Source organism: Dromiciops gliroides, chromosome X (genome assembly GCF_019393635.1).
Source record: "Dromiciops gliroides isolate mDroGli1 chromosome X, mDroGli1.pri, whole genome shotgun sequence".
In the NCBI taxonomy this organism is placed as follows: domain Eukaryota; kingdom Metazoa; phylum Chordata; class Mammalia; order Microbiotheria; family Microbiotheriidae; genus Dromiciops; species Dromiciops gliroides.
In genome coordinates this window covers 56,801,799-56,819,478 of record NC_057867.1, presented here as the reverse complement: position 1 = coordinate 56,819,478, position 17,680 = coordinate 56,801,799, and the positions used below count along the sequence as shown (strand labels likewise).

Sequence of the window (17,680 nt, the reverse complement as noted above, 5' to 3'; positions counted from 1 at the left end):
TGAATTTTACTCTTTTTTCTCTGACCCTTCCTACCCCCTAGTGGACTCTCTACCAAAACGATTTGGGTAGAGGGAAGAGGCCTAGATAATTCACATATTGGCTGGCTCAAGCCCCGGATAACCAGGAGCCTACTGCTCCAGCTTTTCTGATATTGATCATGACAATGAACTACTGTCAAGCCAGAAGCGACTTTTCTTAGCCAGTTCTTCCCTTGGCTGGAGGCTTACTCTCCCTCCCCCCATCCCTCTCCGCCTTCTCACAGGGTCCTCTCCCCCAGCCTGTCCCTGCACAGCCCCTCCTGGCCACCACCAAACCCTGGAGGAGTGGAATGCACACAATGCTTCTCTTATAGGACTATAGCCCTGGATCTGGGCATGCTCAGTAGCCCAGGCAGGTTTGTGGTCGCAAGTGCGGCATGTTCCCCGTCCCACACCTCTGCTGGCTCCCTTGGCTCCCTGGCCCCAGCCTGGGCCCAGGCTCCGGTCTGCCCCAGGCTTAACCCTTGCCTCATCTCAGCCAGAGGCCACTGATAGCTTTGTGGGGTGGGGGTAGGGGTCATTGAAGCCGCGTGACCCGCCCCCCCCCATTCCACTTTGGAGTCTCACTCCAGGCTTCAGCCCCCCGCCCTGGACACGCAGGTAGGCTGGGCTAGTGTGAAGCCTCTGGGATCCTCGGAACTCAGCCCCCACATAAGGACCGCTCGCTCTACAGAAGTGCGGCTTCTCCTTGGGCTGCGGGGCAATCAAGCTGTCACGGAAGGAGAAAGGTACAGTAACTAGATTCCAAAGTGCTAGTGTTGTTTCCCATGCTTTCACCCCCTCCTGCATCCTAGCCTCGTAGTTCTTAATTCCAAGGCTGTGGTGGCGGCGGCTGCGTGACACCCCACCCCCTCCACCCCCCATCCCCCACCCTCACCCCCTGCCCTGGAAGGGGGGTCCTTCTCCAGCTGTGAGTGCCTGCTTGGTGTCTCCCAGGAATGCCCCCAGAGACATCTTTGCTTGTTGATCAATTGATTGATCAATTGATTGATTGTGAGTGCACGCCTGTGTCAGTGTGTGTGTGTGTGTGTGTGCATGTGTGTGCGCGCGCGCACCCGTTAGGATGGACGGGGGTGGGAGCAAAGACTTGGGGGGGGGCAGGGACCTTCGCTCTGCTAGGGGGTCCTTGGAGGCTGGGGGCTGCCTCACTGGGAAAAGTGTGCCATGGAAGAAAACAGAAAAAAGTAGGCTCTAGGTTTTGTGTGTGTGTGTGTGTGTGTGTGTGTGTGTGTGTGTGTGTGTGCACCCGCGCGCGCTCCCGGGACTGGGGCACCACCGTGGCCGAGGTAGGGGACCAGGAATGTGCTTGGGGAGAGGCGGTTGCTGTGGAGGGGTTATATGTGAGTGTGCTTGTGTGTGTGTGTGTGTGTGTGTGTATGCGCGTGTACATGTACCCACAAGGAGGGGAGAGGGGAAGGAAAGACTTCTGTGAGTATATATAAAGGTGCAGCCTGGCTGTCACAGGAATCAGTGTGAGTGCCTGTCTGTCCATTTACCCGCGCCCAAGTGCGCGCGGCTGTGAGTGTGTGGATGTGTGTGTATGTTCTTGTCTGTGTGTCCCTCTCTCTGTGTAGATGTGTGTGCGCGTGCGAGGAGTGAGAGTGTGCGGAGGAGCAGAAGTCCAGATCACGTAGAGACAGACAATCGCAAAAACTGCAGAGCAGATAGGAAGGCAAGCAGGGAGGGAGGGAAGAAGAGAAGGAGGGAGGGAGAAAGGGAGGAAGGGAGGGAGGGAGGGAAGGAGGAGGAGGAGGAGGAGGAGGGGTGGAGGGAAGCAGGCAGGAGCAGTCGGGCAGGCTTAGATGTGTCCGGATCCGAGAGGAGAGCAGAGCAGAGGGGAGGGGACCCAAGCTGAGCAGAGGGGAGGCGAGCAGCTCAACCAAAGCAGAGAAGCTAAGCGGACTAGGGGAGGAGAGCAGAGAGGAGAGGAGAGGAGAGGAGAGGAGAGGAGAGGAGAGGAGAAGAGAGGAGAGGAGAAGAGAGGAGAGGAGAGGAGAGGTAGGTGCCCGGCCAGTGGGAGGCAGGCTGGGTACTCCATCCCCCACCCTGGCCTGCCCTCCTACCCAGGCACACTGGGGAGGTGGTGAGGTGGTTGGGGGTGCGGGAGCATCCCGAGTTTGCGGGTGCCCTCAGAGCGTTGGGCGTACGGTCGCCGCCTCCTTGTCGCCTGGATTTGGGTACCCGGGGAATCCTCTCCTGTCGTGGCTGTTAGCGGCAGCCCTGGGCTGCTGGGCTGGGGCACCCAAAGGGGACCTAGTTGCCCCCAGCTCAGACTTTCGTCACCTCCCAGCTGGCCCACCCGACTCCTCTCTCTCGGAGCTTTTGACCCTTCGCAATCACTTCATTGGGCCAGGGCTCTGCACTTGCCTGGGACCTTAAGGAGATGCTGCAGCTAGCATGAACTGGTGGGTAAGCAGGGGGCTCTCCCACTGAGGACCGAAGCTGAAGAAGCCGGGGTGGAGACGGCAAAAGGGACTTTGAAAGGTCTGGGTTGTGGCCGGGTTCTGGGGGACGCTCTGATCTCAGGCAGGAGGGAGATGCCTGAATAGTGTCCCCCTTCTGCCCCGGTCCATTCTAGGCTGGCATAGGCTCAGAATGGGGGGGGCGGGAGGCGAGGCGAGAGCAGGGCTCTTTCGACAGGGGCGGGGGGGGGGAGGGGAGGAAAGGGGGTTGCAGAGAGACTCCAGCCTTCTAAGCCTGGCATCCTCAACCCTGCCCTCTCCCTCCCCCCACCTCTCTGTGGCTTTAAAGAGGCGTCTGGGAAACTCCAGCTGCTACCCTCGGTGGCTTGGGATAGGACTGCCCCTGTGCCAGTCGCTCATCTTGGGCAGCTGAAGGGGGACACCCAGGGAAGCAACCCGGCCGGCTTCAGCCCCGGCCCTGGGCACGGGGTTGCGGCAATGCGGTACTCGATGTTGCTGCCATCGGCCACCTCGGGACTCCTTTGGAGCTCCGGAGCTCCGAGTGGCAGCATCTCTATTCCCTCTGTCTTTCCTTAGGCAGGCAAGCGACTGCTTCCTTTGCCATCTTCCCACTAGCCCTGTGCCTGTTCTGCTCCCCCGCTCCCCCTCCCCTTTCCCTCCCCCACCCTCTCCGGGCATGAGATGCGATCATAAGCTCCCAGAGTGGGTGAATGATTTTTGCTCAGACTTCCTATGTGTGTACATGCCTGTCCTCGGGAGCTCGAGAGGGGCATCTGGCTGACAAAGCACCCTGCAGGACACGGGAAGGCTGGAGAGGTGCCTAGCAGCATCCCAAGAGTGCTTTAAGTAGCGCATTATTTTTCTGCCATTTGCTAAATGTTTGTTTAGCTCCTGCAATTCTTTGACTTTGTCCTTTTACCCTCTGCCCTGTTTTCCTTTTTCTCCATCCCCTCTGCCCTCTTTCTCATTTCTCTTAATCCCTCTGTCCTCTTTCTGGCTCCTTCTTGTCATTCTCTTCTCCTTGGAACTCCCTCTTTTCCTATTCTCTCCCATTCCAGCTGGCTCATGTTTCCTCCTTTTCGAAGGGAGCTGCCTTTTTTTTTTAACTTCCTCCTGGCTCTTCCCTGCCCCCCTTTTTGTTACCCACAGTAGAAATCTAGAGGGGGAAGGGAGCCCCCTTTTCAACTGAGGCTCTGTTGGTGTGGTTTTTTTGTTCGTTTGTTTGTTTCTGGTTCAGATTTCGGTTTATACCTGAGGAAGAAAAGTGCCGAGAAATGGCTGAGCTGGACATGGGTAGCTGGGGATCAGTGGTCATGTCTAGGAAAATGGTCCCCGAAAAGCGTGATTTGACAATGAGAGTTGTTTTGAGATTTTGGTGATGTCATTCTTGTGAATTGTGATTTCTTCTGCACTACCAGTCATGTCGTCACACCAACTAGGGTCAATGTATATCTTTCCAGCTTCCAATGAGCAATCTGCCAGCGTAGTTCTGTGTTTCACTTTGGCCCACCTTAAAACTATAGATCTCTGTAGGTCATGCATAATGGCTGATCTACTTTTTTAGGTATGATATGTTGTTATTATGGACATTCCTCATTGGCAAAATAAACAAAGGGGTGTGTATAGGATGTGTCTTTCACTGCATCATTTTCCTCTTGTGCATTCCAAGGTAATTTAGAGATTTTCATTATGGTTTGAAGGTAACCAGTTTGCAATAGCAGCTTTCTGGCTATTTACCATGAAATGAAATGACATGGCTAAACCTTCATACATCAAAAGCAAATACATGCTGTATATGTTTATGGAAATTGTCTTGCAGAAATTCATGTAGATGTGCTGGAATATGTGAAGAGTTGGAGAAAATGGGTGAATTTGCTAAGCATTAAACTCTACCAACAAATGTTATTCTATTTGCTTAGAGATCAGGGGTAAGAAGAGTGTGTGGGGGAAGGGGGGAACAGCTGGGAACTGATTAATTTAAGACAAGAATCTGCTGTGACTACAGAGTATATAGCTAGCTCCCCAGCTAGAGCCATATAGCAATGTCGCTGTGTGAACTCCATATCCCAGGCAGTGGTAGACAGTGGTAAAAGGAGGCTGGAGCAGGAGTTTGGACTAAGTAGCAGCCAACATATGGACTGAAGCTAAAAAGGAAAGGGAAGAGAGACATGAAGTGAGGCAACAGTCTCTGTAATGCCAAGATAGATCAGCTATTCATCTCTGCACTCAAAAAGAAAATTCCTTTCTGTGGACTCCCTCAGGACAAGTTTTTTTGTGGTTGGTTGTTGCTATTGTGTGTGTGTGTGTGTGTGTGTGTGTTTCTAATGACTGTCCTGTAGCTAGAGACATCTTCTAGATAACTAATCTTTCCCCTTCTATCCCCTAGGTTATTTTTTCCTCTTCCTATAACAACACCTGCCTTCTTTTAGACTGAAAAGCATGGGAGTGAACTATCCTGTAGAATTCAGCCCAATTGTAAACTTAAGCTAAACCATATTGGTGTGGTTGAAAGGCCATAGGACTTGACTTGAACGGAGAAGCTGAGTGACTTTGGACAACTCACTTTTTTCTCTCTAAAATTATGTTTTCTTGGCTGTAGAAAGGGAGACAACACTGTGAGGCTCAAAGTAGATTTGCATATTTTAAATTGCTGTACAAATAGAAAGGTATTGTTGTTGTTGCTGCTGCTCTCATATCTTTGCCCTGTGCCCCTCCTCATTCTATCTCAACTCCCTGGGCTCCACACTAATCTGGCCCTTTTATTTTGTCCCTCAGTCAAACCTTATACTATTCTGTCTTCTGATCTACCTTTCTAATTATGGTACCACCTATAGAATTAAAATTCACACATTGGAACTCCTTGGTGGTTCTGGTTCTGGACTTGAGCATTCAAAGACTAGGGACCTTTGCTGGGGTCAGTGCTAAGGAAGGATTTGAAACAAGCTGGGTAGAGGAAATATTTACAGAATGGCAGGGCTTTTGCCACAATTAGGAATCGTTCTTTGTATTTGTTATCTTTGCCCTACACCATTATGTACATTTCATACAAATCATTACCACTAAAGTCAAAGAGATGTATGGTGTTTGCATTGGGTTTTCTGGGTGGGATCAGTGTCAGGTTTTAGTATATATTGAATTTCTGTGGTTTAAATATCTTATGTGTGTGCATGTGTGGATATATATATGTGTGTGCATATGTCTATATATGCATATGTACATGAATATCTATATGTAAACACATGTGTGTATATATAAAGGTCTATGCACACATATATTTCTCTACATACACAACATATACTGCCTAATAATTCACTAAGGTTTAGTTTCTACCCAGATTAATTTTCAAGAGAATGACCATTGAACAAAATGTTTTTTTTTCTTTTTTTAGATACTTTCTCTTTATTCAGAAGCATAAAGTTGTTTGCTGAATGCAAGAAGATGTTGCTTTGGCTCTTTCTGGTTCTGTCTACCCCCCTTTGTGTTTCAACAAATGCAGAGTCTGACCCCTCGGTGGAAATTTGCAATGTGTGCTCCTGTGTGTCGGTGGAGAATGTACTCTATGTCAACTGTGAAAAGGTGTCTGTCTTCAGACCAAATCAATTGAAACCACCCTGGTCAAATTTTTACCACCTCAATTTTCAAAATAATTTGTTAATTGTCCTCTATCCCAATACGTTTCTCAATTTCTCACATGCAGTGTCCCTGCAGCTGGGGAATAATAAATTGCAGAACATTGAGGGAGGAGCCTTCCTGGGGCTCAGTGCATTAAAACAGTTGCACTTGAATAACAATGAATTAAAGGTTCTCCGAGCTGACACTTTCCTTGGCATAGAGAACTTGGAGTATCTCCAGGCCGACTACAATTTAATCAAGTATATTGAACGGGGAGCCTTCAATAAACTCCATAAACTGAAAGTGCTCATTCTGAATGACAATCTGATTTCGTTCCTTCCCGATAATATTTTCCGATTCGCGTCTCTGACCCATCTGGATATTCGTGGGAATCGAATACAGAAGCTACCCTACATTGGTGTGCTGGAACACATTGGCCGTGTCGTTGAATTACAGCTCGAAGATAATCCTTGGAATTGCAGTTGTGATTTGCTGCCTTTGAAAGCATGGCTCGAGAACATGCCATATAACATTTACATAGGAGAAGCTATCTGTGAAACGCCCAGTGACTTGTATGGGAGGCTTCTGAAGGAAACCAATAAACAAGAATTATGTTCCATGGGAACTGGGAGTGATTTTGATGTGCGGATCCTACCACCCTCTCAGCTGGAAAATGGCTATACCACACCCAATGGTCATACAACCCAAACTTCATTACAGAGATTAGTGACTAAGCCCCCCAAAACAACCAATCCTTCAAAGATCTCTAGCATCGTTGCAGGCAAATCACTCTCAAATCGTAATCTGAGTCAGATTGTATCTTATCAAACTAGGGTACCACCACTGACACCTTGCCCAATCCCTTGTTTTTGCAAAACTCACCCTTCTGATTTAGGCTTAAGTGTCAATTGCCAAGAAAAAAATATACAATCAATGGCCGAGTTGATGCCCAAACCCTTAAATGCCAAGAAGCTGCATGTCAATGGCAATCAGATTAAAGATGTGGACACCTCAGATTTCACTGAATTTGAAGGGCTGGATCTACTCCACTTAGGCAGCAATCAGATTACAGCAATCAAGGGAGAGGTGTTCCGGAATCTTACCAATCTCCGCAGACTCTATCTCAATGGCAATCAGCTAGAACGTCTGTACCCTGAAATGTTTGCAGGTCTATACAACCTGCAATATCTCTATTTGGAATACAACTGGATCATAGAAATCTTAGCCGGCACCTTTGACTCAATGCCCAATTTGCAGTTGTTGTACCTGAACAATAACCTCTTAAAGAGCCTGCCGGTTTACATTTTTGCAGGTGCTCCTCTTGCTCGGCTGAACCTGAGGAACAACAAATTCATGTACCTGCCTGTGAGTGGGGTACTCGATCAGCTCCAGTCCCTTACACAGATAGACCTTGAGGGCAACCCGTGGGACTGCACTTGTGACTTGGTGGCCCTAAAGCTGTGGCTGGAGAAACTAAAAGATGATATCGTGATGAAGGAATTAAAATGTGAAACACCTGTACAGTTTGCCAGCATCGAACTCAAGTCCCTCAAAAACGAAATCCTGTGTCCGAAGTTGCTCAATAGGCCTTCGTCTCCCTTCACTAGCCCCATACCTGCCATTACCCTCACTACACCAATGGGGCCCATTCGAAGTCCCCCCGGAGGCCCAGTCCCTCTGTCCATTTTAATCTTGAGCATCCTGGTGGTCTTGATTTTAACTGTGTTTGTTGCTTTCTGCCTCCTAGTCTTTGTGCTCCGGCGCAACAAGAAGCCAATCGTGAAACACGAAGGCCTCGGGAACCCGGAATGCAGCTCCATGCAACTGCAGCTGAGAAAGCATGAGCACAAGACCAACAAGAAGGATGGGCTTGCAGCAGAAGCCTTCATCCCACAGACCATTGAGCAGATGAGCAAGAGCCACACGTGTGGCTTGAAAGAGTCTGAAGCAGGTTTCATGTTCTCTGAGCCCCCAGGACAGAAAGTAATCCTGAGAAATGCTCCTGACAAGGACAAAGATCTCGTCCATGTGGATACCAGGAAAAGACTGAGCACAATTGATGAGTTGGATGAATTATTCCCTGGCCGGGATTCAAATGTATTCATTCAGAATTTTCTGGAAAGCAAAAAGGAGTACAACAGCATCGGGGTCAGTGGCTTTGAGATCCGCTATCCAGAAAAGCAGCAAGACAAGAAAAATAAGAAATCTCTAATAGGAGGTAATCATAGTAAAATTGTTGTAGAGCAGAGAAAGAGTGAATATTTTGAACTAAAAGCAAAACTCCAGAGTTCTCCCGACTACCTACAAGTTCTTGAAGAGCAAACAGCTTTGAACAAAATATAGGTCATGCAGTCTTATTTCCTACAGAGGACATTTATTTAATGATGAAAGTGCCTTTTGTTGACTTCTAACTTCCAAATTCTATATTATCAATAGGCATAGAGGCAGGTGTTTCCAAGGGTGTCAGATTAACTGTAGTTACATATGAGTTGTCAAATAGAGAAGGATTTTGACCTTTAATGGATTTCACTCCATAAAACTTAGACTGTGGAATCCTGTGGGGATACTGCAAACTCTATTGCCAAAGGGATGCTTTATATACATATTATGCTGAATTTAAGTGCAAGGGGCAAATTGGTTTTGTACCCCCTCCCCCATTGCAAAACCTTCGCCTCCTTGTGATTTGTTAAAGCAAACACAAGCAAACTGGTAGCAGTGTTTGTACCTCAGCTGGGTCCTTCATCTTGCACGTGGATTAAGTTGGTGGTGGAACTGGAGTAATCCATTGATTTGTGGCATTGTAACAACTCTGTTTAAAGATTCTCTGAAAAGTTTTTTTAAAAGCATGCAAAGAGAGAACATTCGGTAGTATTTGTAAATTGGTAACCTTTATGGCCTGCATCTTGAAACCACTGGATTTACTGATGTTAAATTGTGCAAACATTTGTTTAAAATATACCATGCATTACATACCGATGAAAATAAATTTGAACACTTTAAGCATACCTGTCTATACATAAAATTTAAAAGAGAAAAAAATCAATGTGATTTATACAGCATTTGTGGTGATCTGAAGAAATAATTGATGTTAATGCAGAATTAAATACAACTCAAAATTCAAACTATGACTAGAGTTTGTCCTCAGTTATGTGAAATAGCTACAATCCTCTAAGGTTGGCCAAAATTAGCCAAATGCTTACCATGTGAGCGAACCAGAAACTATTTTTGTAATATAATTCGTATTTATGAAATACCTTGTACACTAAATAGCAAAATATGTACTCCTTAATATGTATTTAATATGCCTGACTTGTTTTCCTGATCACAGTGCATCTATCATTCAATAGAAATGAAAAGAGAGAAAATATAACAACCTGAAAGCAAGAGATGAAGTGTATAGAACTATTCTGGATAATGTGATCAGGTATAATTTCAAACAAACAAACAAACAAAAGTGTTCTGTGCTATTCTTGTGAAATTAGCATATTATCTTCAGATTTGTTACCAATTGTGCATTTTAAAATAGATTCATTAGTTTTATAGTATCGTGTCTCTCGGACAGTTGGTATTTGCCATCAGTTGTCTTGCTTTTCAGGGTTCTACAGCTTAATCTAAATAGTTTTCATTACAAGTATTTACAAAAAAAAGTAAAGAGTAAGGTAAATAGTTTAATCTTAATATGCACCAGTATACTGTTCCTTCAATTTCTGACCAATGTCAGATGGTCAAGTGGAACAGTAAACATGGTAATCTTGGCTGGTAGAGGCCACATTGTAAAATGCATTTATTGGTCTCAGTTCAGTTCACAGTATTTTATAGTCTCATGACTCCCCAAATGACACCATTGTGGTTGTTTTGGCAGATAAGGTGGGAGTCAAACGGATCAAGATACTCAAACACCCATTCATCGAAGGTGTTTGCAAGATACAGAGACTGTCTCCCTCTTGGCAAAGTCCCAGTGGGAAAGCCATTCTGCTTTGACCGGCCTCCATAATGTTGCCCTCTGCCACCTTCTGTAACCAATACATTGATCAATCCAGTGACAAGAAAAGTAAACAGATTTTCTTCATGCTTTTCAAGTGGCACTTCTGAGATGACACTGTGGCAGAAGTTCTAACAACAATCTTGGTGATAAACTCTTCATTTCCAGGGCCTTCTGCATTTGCCCTGGGAGGAGGTTTGGCATATAACCTAGATTTAATATATATATGTATATGTATATGTGTATATATATATATGCATATATAATTGATTTTAAAAATATTTTAAAAGAGAGTGAAAAAGAAATCTCTCCTCAGTTTTCATGTCTCCTTGCTGGTGGTGCTCTTAGAACTTTAAGGCGAGTGGTTTCCTTGACACAAAATTTGTGGGAGAAATTTATACACATTTACAAAAGGCCTGAGACAGCTATTGAATTCCAAGGTTGAAAATTGGCATTAAGTTACATGTGTGACAGACCGGTGTTCAACCCAAATGCCATCTGGAATGTTATGATGTCATTACCAAACATGTATGCATCCATGGAGTCAAGGCTTCCTAAATGCATAGAGATCTTACAGGACAAAAATGAACAAAAACCCTGAAGTACTTTAGTTGATCCTATGATCAATGAAGTATGGATTGTGAAATCTGAAGTGGATGCTTCAATGATGAACACTCATAGTTTAGTTTCATCAGCGATTTGGGAGTGCTAGGCCATTGTGATGATACCTTTTGCCCAGTGTGGGCAAGCTAAAAGGTTGCCAGAAGATCAGCAGGAAGAAGACTTCCTGCCACAATCTGAAGACTCTCTGTAACTAGCTAGCATATTGTCTGTATCTTGGTCTCCTGAGAGAGATTCAAAAACAAAAACAAAAATGTTCAATGGAAAACAAAAGGAAATTCCAGAAGCATGGTTCTTTTGGGGGTACTGATTGTAACTGAATGGTGGTTAGAAGACTAGTAGTTAAGGCTGAGATGCTATCCTTAACCAAATTCATTGTGCCTACATTATATAGTGTATACTATTTTGCACAGGTCCGTCCACAGTTCTTTTTGAAAATTTTACAGTATTGTACTTAGGTGTAAGTTTTGGGTTGAGTGCAAAAGCTGTCAAGATACTATATCTCCATATTTTGTCAGTATAACTACAATCTTGATGTTAGTTTAATCCTTGAGGGGGTAGTGCATATATTTTGGTTCAACATTTCTAGTAGAACTTGCATTCAAATGGAGAACACCCAAGAACTACAGCTTGTCAGCATGGCTGGACAAATCATGGCTTTCTTGGTTCTGTACACATTTGAATGGATTCTTTTAGAACTGTTGCAAGGGAAATGAGTCGGTATAAGCAGTAATGGAAGGGTTATGAAAATATATTGTGTCCATGTATTCTCAAGTAAGTCTTAAATTATTTTTTTATGAAAATTAATAAAGATTAATCGTTTCTTTGAAAGAGTACATCTTTGTGTAATTTCATCAGAAAGCAGCTATTCAAGTACAGTGGTTCAAGTACAGTGTAAGCTGATGTGTAGTCAAAATTTAGCTTTTCTTGCTGAATATTAAACAGAATAAAAATCTTAATCAGAAAAATCATTTAAAGCCAGTGTTATTAGATTTGTTTCCTTGTTTCTTTTTATTTTTTCTTTTGTTTTAAAAGCCATAAGGATGCATACATTATAAAGGGCATGGCCTCATGACTAATGTTAACAGATATTTCAGATATAACATCACATCTAGAAATTTATGGTGGTGATATTATTAATCTATCTTATCTTTTGCATGATTTGTACATTGATATTGTATGAAATGAGCACAGTGAGGTTTTTTTGTCGTTATTGTTGTTGCATCCAAAGAGCTGGGGGAGGAAATATAATAAGAATGTATTTATAATCACTATTTTGAAATAAAGTAAAGAAACAAATTGTATTGTTTTTACCCTGCTTTGATCATTAATATTTTTAGATTAGTTTATAGTACAAAATACAGTTAATGCTATTGGGTCACTGAAAAGAAAATGTTTTAATGACCTCTGTTTGCTTTCAGCAACATCAAGGTATTAGACAGAATTTATTAAATGCCATTTTGTATGGGAAATTAATAAAATTGTTTGGTACACTCATTTTTGAAGCTAGAGTTTGTTAAATATATTTATCCTTCCAATCATTATCAGAAGAAATTAAGCAATAGTCAAAAAGATTGCTATTTCTCTGGGGTTTGTGGATAAAGATATGTTGCTTAGGATACTATATTTATTCAATTTTGTTCTTTATTCTTAAACCTTTGTTAAGAAGTGTTTTGTTTTCAATCATCTTTTCAATTTGTATTCTCTCCAACTAGCAACCCCCTTGGAGAATTGCCGGATGGGGTTGGGAGCAATTGGTTTGCATCTGGCATCATTGCTGATTGGCAAATATTGTTATTTGACATAAAAGTACAGTCATATACTGTATCATAGAGGTTAGCTGAGTTTATAACAAGCCACCAGCTTGACTTGTTATAGCCCAATTACCCAGCCATGGCAATGTACTGTCTATACAATTTGGTTTTGAAAACATTATCCAAATAACAAGTCCATCAGTTCACTGTGGTTGTAATGTAAGGGGAAAAAGGATGAACTGATTGAATCTTGGTTGTTCAGTGTCATTTGAAATTAAAAATGAATGTGAACCATCTGTATTAATCAATAAATGTTAACTGAATATATTTATGTATAGAACATTACCTGATAGAAAACAGAAATGAAAAAAAGTGCATTACTGTGGTATCTGATCTACACAACCACCGTAAAGGAAAAGGTCATGCAATTATCAAGAGTTCAAACAGCAGAGACAGTCAATCTGGGTAGGTTGGGACAACATGTCACAGTTTATTTTTTTCTTGCTTTATTTCTTTAAAGCCACAAGAAGCTCAGTCACAGGCTTGTAGGCTTTCCCTGCTCTTCTTGTCTTTCCTTAAGGAGCATTTGCTGAGGTACTGGGTCTTTGTTTCCCAACAATCCAGTTATATGGTTGGGATGGGGGAGTGGGGAAGGGAGGGCAGTCCTATTTTCAGAAAGGATTAAATTCACTGTGGTCAGAGCATAATTTATTTGGCTTGTTTTACCTGGATAACTGTCCCACCTTCCATCTCAGATTGGCTGTATAGAACAGAATTAACTAGCTACTCTATGGCTAGGTCTATATTTGTGAAATGGAGTGGAGAATTGTTGCAAGTGTGCACATAAGTAAAGTCCCCCAAACTGCTCTTTCCTCCATTATACAGGCATTCAGGTCTTTTTAAATCTTTAATTATCTGAGTAATGTTTTAGTTCTCCACTCTGCAATACTCATGTAGACCTAGCCTTCATACAAAACACACAATAGTTTATGTGGAGTGTCTAGAAGGATTGTTTTAACTGTACAGAATTGTACTTTATCTAGGTTTCAATGTCATTTCTTTTTAAGTGTTAACTATGCCTGTGTGCACAATATGTTTGAACTACATTGGAAAATGTTGATTTAACAAAAACAACCTGTGGGTTTTTTTTTTTTTTGGTGTGTGTGTGTGTGTGTGTGTGTGTGTGTGTTTGTGTGTGTGTGTGCGCATGCATGTGCGTGCATGTGCCTAATACCAAATAATTATGTTGACTTCCTTTTTTGAAGTGGGAAACAATTTTCATTGGTTACTCTGGTGTCAGAGGCAAAAAGAAGTGGAACACTGAAACAATTATTTGGAAAACATTTGCTCTTCTCCCTCTCTACCTTTTGCCTGGCTTGTCCTCCTCTCCCATTCCCTCCCAAATTAAAATAAAACAAAACAACAAACAACAACAACAATCAATAGACTACTGAGAAATATTTCAGGTTGTCTATACAGTCCTAATTCACGAGATAATTGCTCAACATTACATGGCAGTTTCCCTTTGTAGAAAATGGCTAAATTATTCAAATACAATGAATTTAGCATTCCTAAATGTAAAATTGCCTTGTTTAATCATATAGATTCTGAAATAGTCCTTGCATGGTCTATTCACATCATATGTATGTATAATGAATGCACTGATCATGTCACTTTCAACATCAGTTAGTTCTAAGGGAGGTTCACTGCAACATATGGAATTACATTTTTTTTTCCATCTGTGAGACCACACCTACTCTCCTGGCTCATTCCTTCCCATATCAGCCCTTTCACACAGGCTGAGGCCTAACAGCCTAGGACAAGTTCATTGTTTAGGTGCCAGTTATGGGACCTGTTTGAAAATGCAGTTCTAAGGCCCTGTTCTTCAGAATTGCTAGCCCCTCTATACAAGAGCACATTCTGTGAGCTGAGTCTCAGTGGAAGAATGCTAGACTGACCATTCAATACTCTTAATGCCCTTTACTCCAATAGCAATTACTCTTACGTGTCATAATGACAGACAGTTGAGTATGTTTATTAGTTAATTATCTACACCTTGGAATTTAGACACTCAGCCCAACAGAACTCCAGTGGGGTTAGGGTTCAAAAGAGGTGGGACTATAGCTGCCCAGACAGAAGCACATGATGATTTAGGGTGCTAAAGAAGTCATCTAGATAAAAGAGTGAGAATTTTTTTTGCCTTAGTTTCCAACAAAAGTGAGTGCTTCAGCCTGAATTAGTGTTGCCTGTCTCTGTGAGCCATTTCACTTTCTAACTTAAGCTGGACCACTAGGTTACATGTGATTCAAATGAGGTCCCCTTGTGCCTCTTGGATCTTCCTTGATTTCTAGTAGTTTCTTCTTCTCTTAGGCTAAAGTTTTATTCCTCCTCACATGAGAGCTGCACCATCAGTGTCCAAGTAGTATCACCTTAAGGTGTTAGATAAATGCTAGCTATCGTCACTGTTGGTATAGAAGAGTACTGGCCTACAAGTCAGGATGTGTGTGTGTCGGGGTGTTCTACTCCCAGTTCTGCTGTTCATCTGTGTGACCTCGGGCAAGTCACTTGTCATATATGAGCCTCTCTATCCTCATCTGTGAGGGAACTGAACCAGGTCAGTGCCATCCAAGCTTTTTCAATAACATGCATGTGATCAGAAGTCCAGATGTATGCAGACCACATGAAGCTGTCACATTCACAATTACAAATTGATCCTGTTAACTTGCCAGCTAGCAGCAGTCCATTAAGGAAACTTAGTGGTGGACAGGTGGATGCTAAGTCACTAGGTAGGTGATCTCCATCTATGACACTTCCTGGGCTTTGGAAGACTACATTTGGCCACCTTGGACCTAAATGATCTCTCTGAGGTTCTGCTCCAATTCAACATTGAGAAGCTTACAAAATGCAGTGTTTGATGTGATCCTTAGGCAAGCAGAGAGTGTGGGTTGAAATAGCCTTTATTCAGGGGAGACTTATGAGGACATCTCAATTTCATTTGAAGAGCCCCAAAGGGAAAAGCTGTATTAAGTCACAGCATGAAAGACTCCCCTTTTTAAAAAAGTGGTTAGTTGGTTACATTTCTTGGGTTCCTACTGTGTGCATAGCAATGTGTTAGTGTAAGATCAGGGAAGCCTTAAGAGAAAATGTCTACTTGTCAGATGAAACAATTGGTGAATTGGGATCATGGCCAAATCTTCTATTTTTCTTAAAATAAGATGAAATTAGGGCTGTAGCCACACAAAGGGACCAGTCTGGCTGTTTTGGCAGAAGCTGTTATTCAGTGGCTAAGGAATTAACTGCTTGATGGGTGGGACTGCTCAAAAAGGCCTGTATCTTTGGGTTCTTTTTTTGGGGGTGGGGAACAGAAGAATGACATTTCAGCCATGACACATAGATTTCATTTTCATGGGGAACTTCAGAGAAATTGCAACAGATATGAGAATTCTAAAACATGGGATAAATAGATTCCCAGATTATTGTTTTTGTTGTTGGCCATTGTTAATTTTCAGAAGCTTCATATCAATGAAAATCACCAAGGATATATTGGAGAGGCCAATTCATGTGAAGAACCCTAGGAAACAAATGTACTTTGCCACAGATTCCCTTGTTCCATAGCAGGATGACTCAGGCTTGCCAAGTCCTCACTGCTGGAAATCCTCTTCTGCTGTTTATAAACAGCAGACACAACCTATGGTACCAGGTAGCTTATGGATATTTTTCAGTCTGTTGCAGTAAGAAAAACAAAGTCAGAAAGCACAGTCCAACTTGATCATTTCCATGACCTAAAAAGGCCTAGTCCAGTTATGTGTATGTTTTCATAGTTATGAAACCCTTTATAAACTCCTATACATATATTACATCATTTGATCTTCATAGGAACCCTCTGAGTTAGGTAGGGGAAAAGAGGAGTATTCCCATTTCCCCTATGAGGTAGTTGAGACTGGAAAAGGTTAAGTAACTTACTCCAGGTTATACAACTAGTGAATAGTAAGTAGAGCCTGGTTCTTTTGGCTCCAAAACTAGTTAGTTCACTTTCTATTACTCCCATGTTGCACCTTGATCTTTGCCTATTTGAGTATTTATTAGTCAATGGAGAGCCTTATTCTTTGCCCTCCTATGAAGGGTGGATGCAGTTCTGGAAAGATCATCTGGAAACTCATGGCTATTTATATGGTGAAGGCATCTGTTTATACCCACCCAATTCCTTCTATAACTTCTAGGCAACCAACAGCAATGGAAAATGCAGCATTGGAAGGAAGTGCCAAAGGAAGCCAAGCCTACCCAGAAACAGGACAATATGGTAGTGAAATCATTAGAAACAACATCAAGGTTGGAGAGCTATTTCTTATAGTACTTAAGATTTCCTTTACACAGAAAGCCAAGTTTCATCATGTGTAACTTACCAGAGGAAATGGGCTTTTAGCTTTGGATTCATTGCAATAACTAAAGAAATGTATGCTTGTTGACAGATGGTGAGCTTTGCCATGTGCTGCCATAAACCCTGTTGTTATTTTTCTAGCTACACAATCCTTTCTGAGAAGGGCTCCCCTTGTATCAAATATTCATTGGCTCCCATTTGGCACAGACCTGAAACTACTGAAATGCTGTCGTAGAAATTCTCAAAAATGGAAATTCAAAAGGCTGCTTTTCTAATGTAGAACTCAGAAAGATTCACTGTACATTGGATCAAGTTATCAGGGTTCAAAGAAACACCAGTGCAGCCTCTCAAAGGACAAAAGCCTTTCAAACAACAGAAAGGATTGAAGTATTGAACTTCCCTTTCTCTTATGATAGGCTTGAATGTCAGTATTTGGAAGAAAGTTGAACTCCCTGTTCATAGAGCAGATCCATTTTCTGTGCAGCATATCCACTCAGGCTCACTGGGTTTATTGCAGCTTCAAATATGGAAATACTACCATAGTTATTGAATCACAAATTCATACACAAAAGTACACAACACATATATGTATGTATGTTTGTTTGTGTGTGTGTACACATACATCCATCTATTCACTTGGATACCAACAGTAATCAACACATTCAGGGGACAAGCCTTCAGTTGCCAAGGTGCTAGTCAAAAAGTAGCCAAGTCCATTTGTATGCAAAGATCCAGATCTGTTTCTAAAGATGACATGAGCAGAGGCAATCTAAAAATATTCTCTTGGGTGTCTCTCTTCAAATAGCTGAAAGTCTATCATGACAGAAGGAGACATTCTCCAAGGCTCATGGGGGCACAATGTTTACCAAAA

The 17,680-nt window shown here is 42.7% G+C and overlaps 1 protein-coding gene across 8 annotated transcripts; it reads left to right on the top strand.

Annotated features, from left to right (window-relative positions):
• The first annotated feature begins 397 nt into the window (after positions 1 to 397).
• SLITRK4 (SLIT and NTRK like family member 4) lies at positions 398 to 12,174 on the top strand. 8 transcript variants are annotated; one of them, XM_043974252.1, is made up of 3 exons: positions 1,814 to 2,037; positions 5,851 to 8,292; positions 9,937 to 12,174. In XM_043974252.1, the coding sequence occupies exons 1-3, from the start codon at positions 1,842 to 1,844 to the stop codon at positions 10,053 to 10,055; spliced, it is 2,757 nt and encodes a 918-aa protein (XP_043830187.1). In that variant the 5' UTR covers positions 1,814 to 1,841; the 3' UTR covers positions 10,056 to 12,174. The 8 variants fall into 8 exon arrangements, with proteins under 8 accessions (XP_043830189.1, XP_043830194.1, XP_043830188.1 ...); XM_043974254.1 differs by lacking the exon at positions 1,814 to 2,037 and adding an exon at positions 398 to 767 and having other exon boundaries at positions 5,851 to 12,174; XM_043974259.1 differs by lacking the exon at positions 1,814 to 2,037 and adding an exon at positions 1,306 to 1,325 and having other exon boundaries at positions 5,851 to 12,174.
• The last annotated feature ends 5,506 nt before the right edge of the window (positions 12,175 to 17,680 follow it).

Bases quoted from the DNA above. Each gene is read 5' to 3' on its own strand.
- SLITRK4 (XM_043974251.1), top strand. From the start codon at position 1,842: ATGTGTCCGGATCCGAGAGGAGAGCAGAGCAGAGGGGAGGGGACCCAA. The intron at 2,038-5,850 runs GTAGGTGCCCGG...TTCTTTTTTTAG, and splicing joins GAGAGGAGAGGAGAGGAGAG to ATACTTTCTCTTTATTCAGA.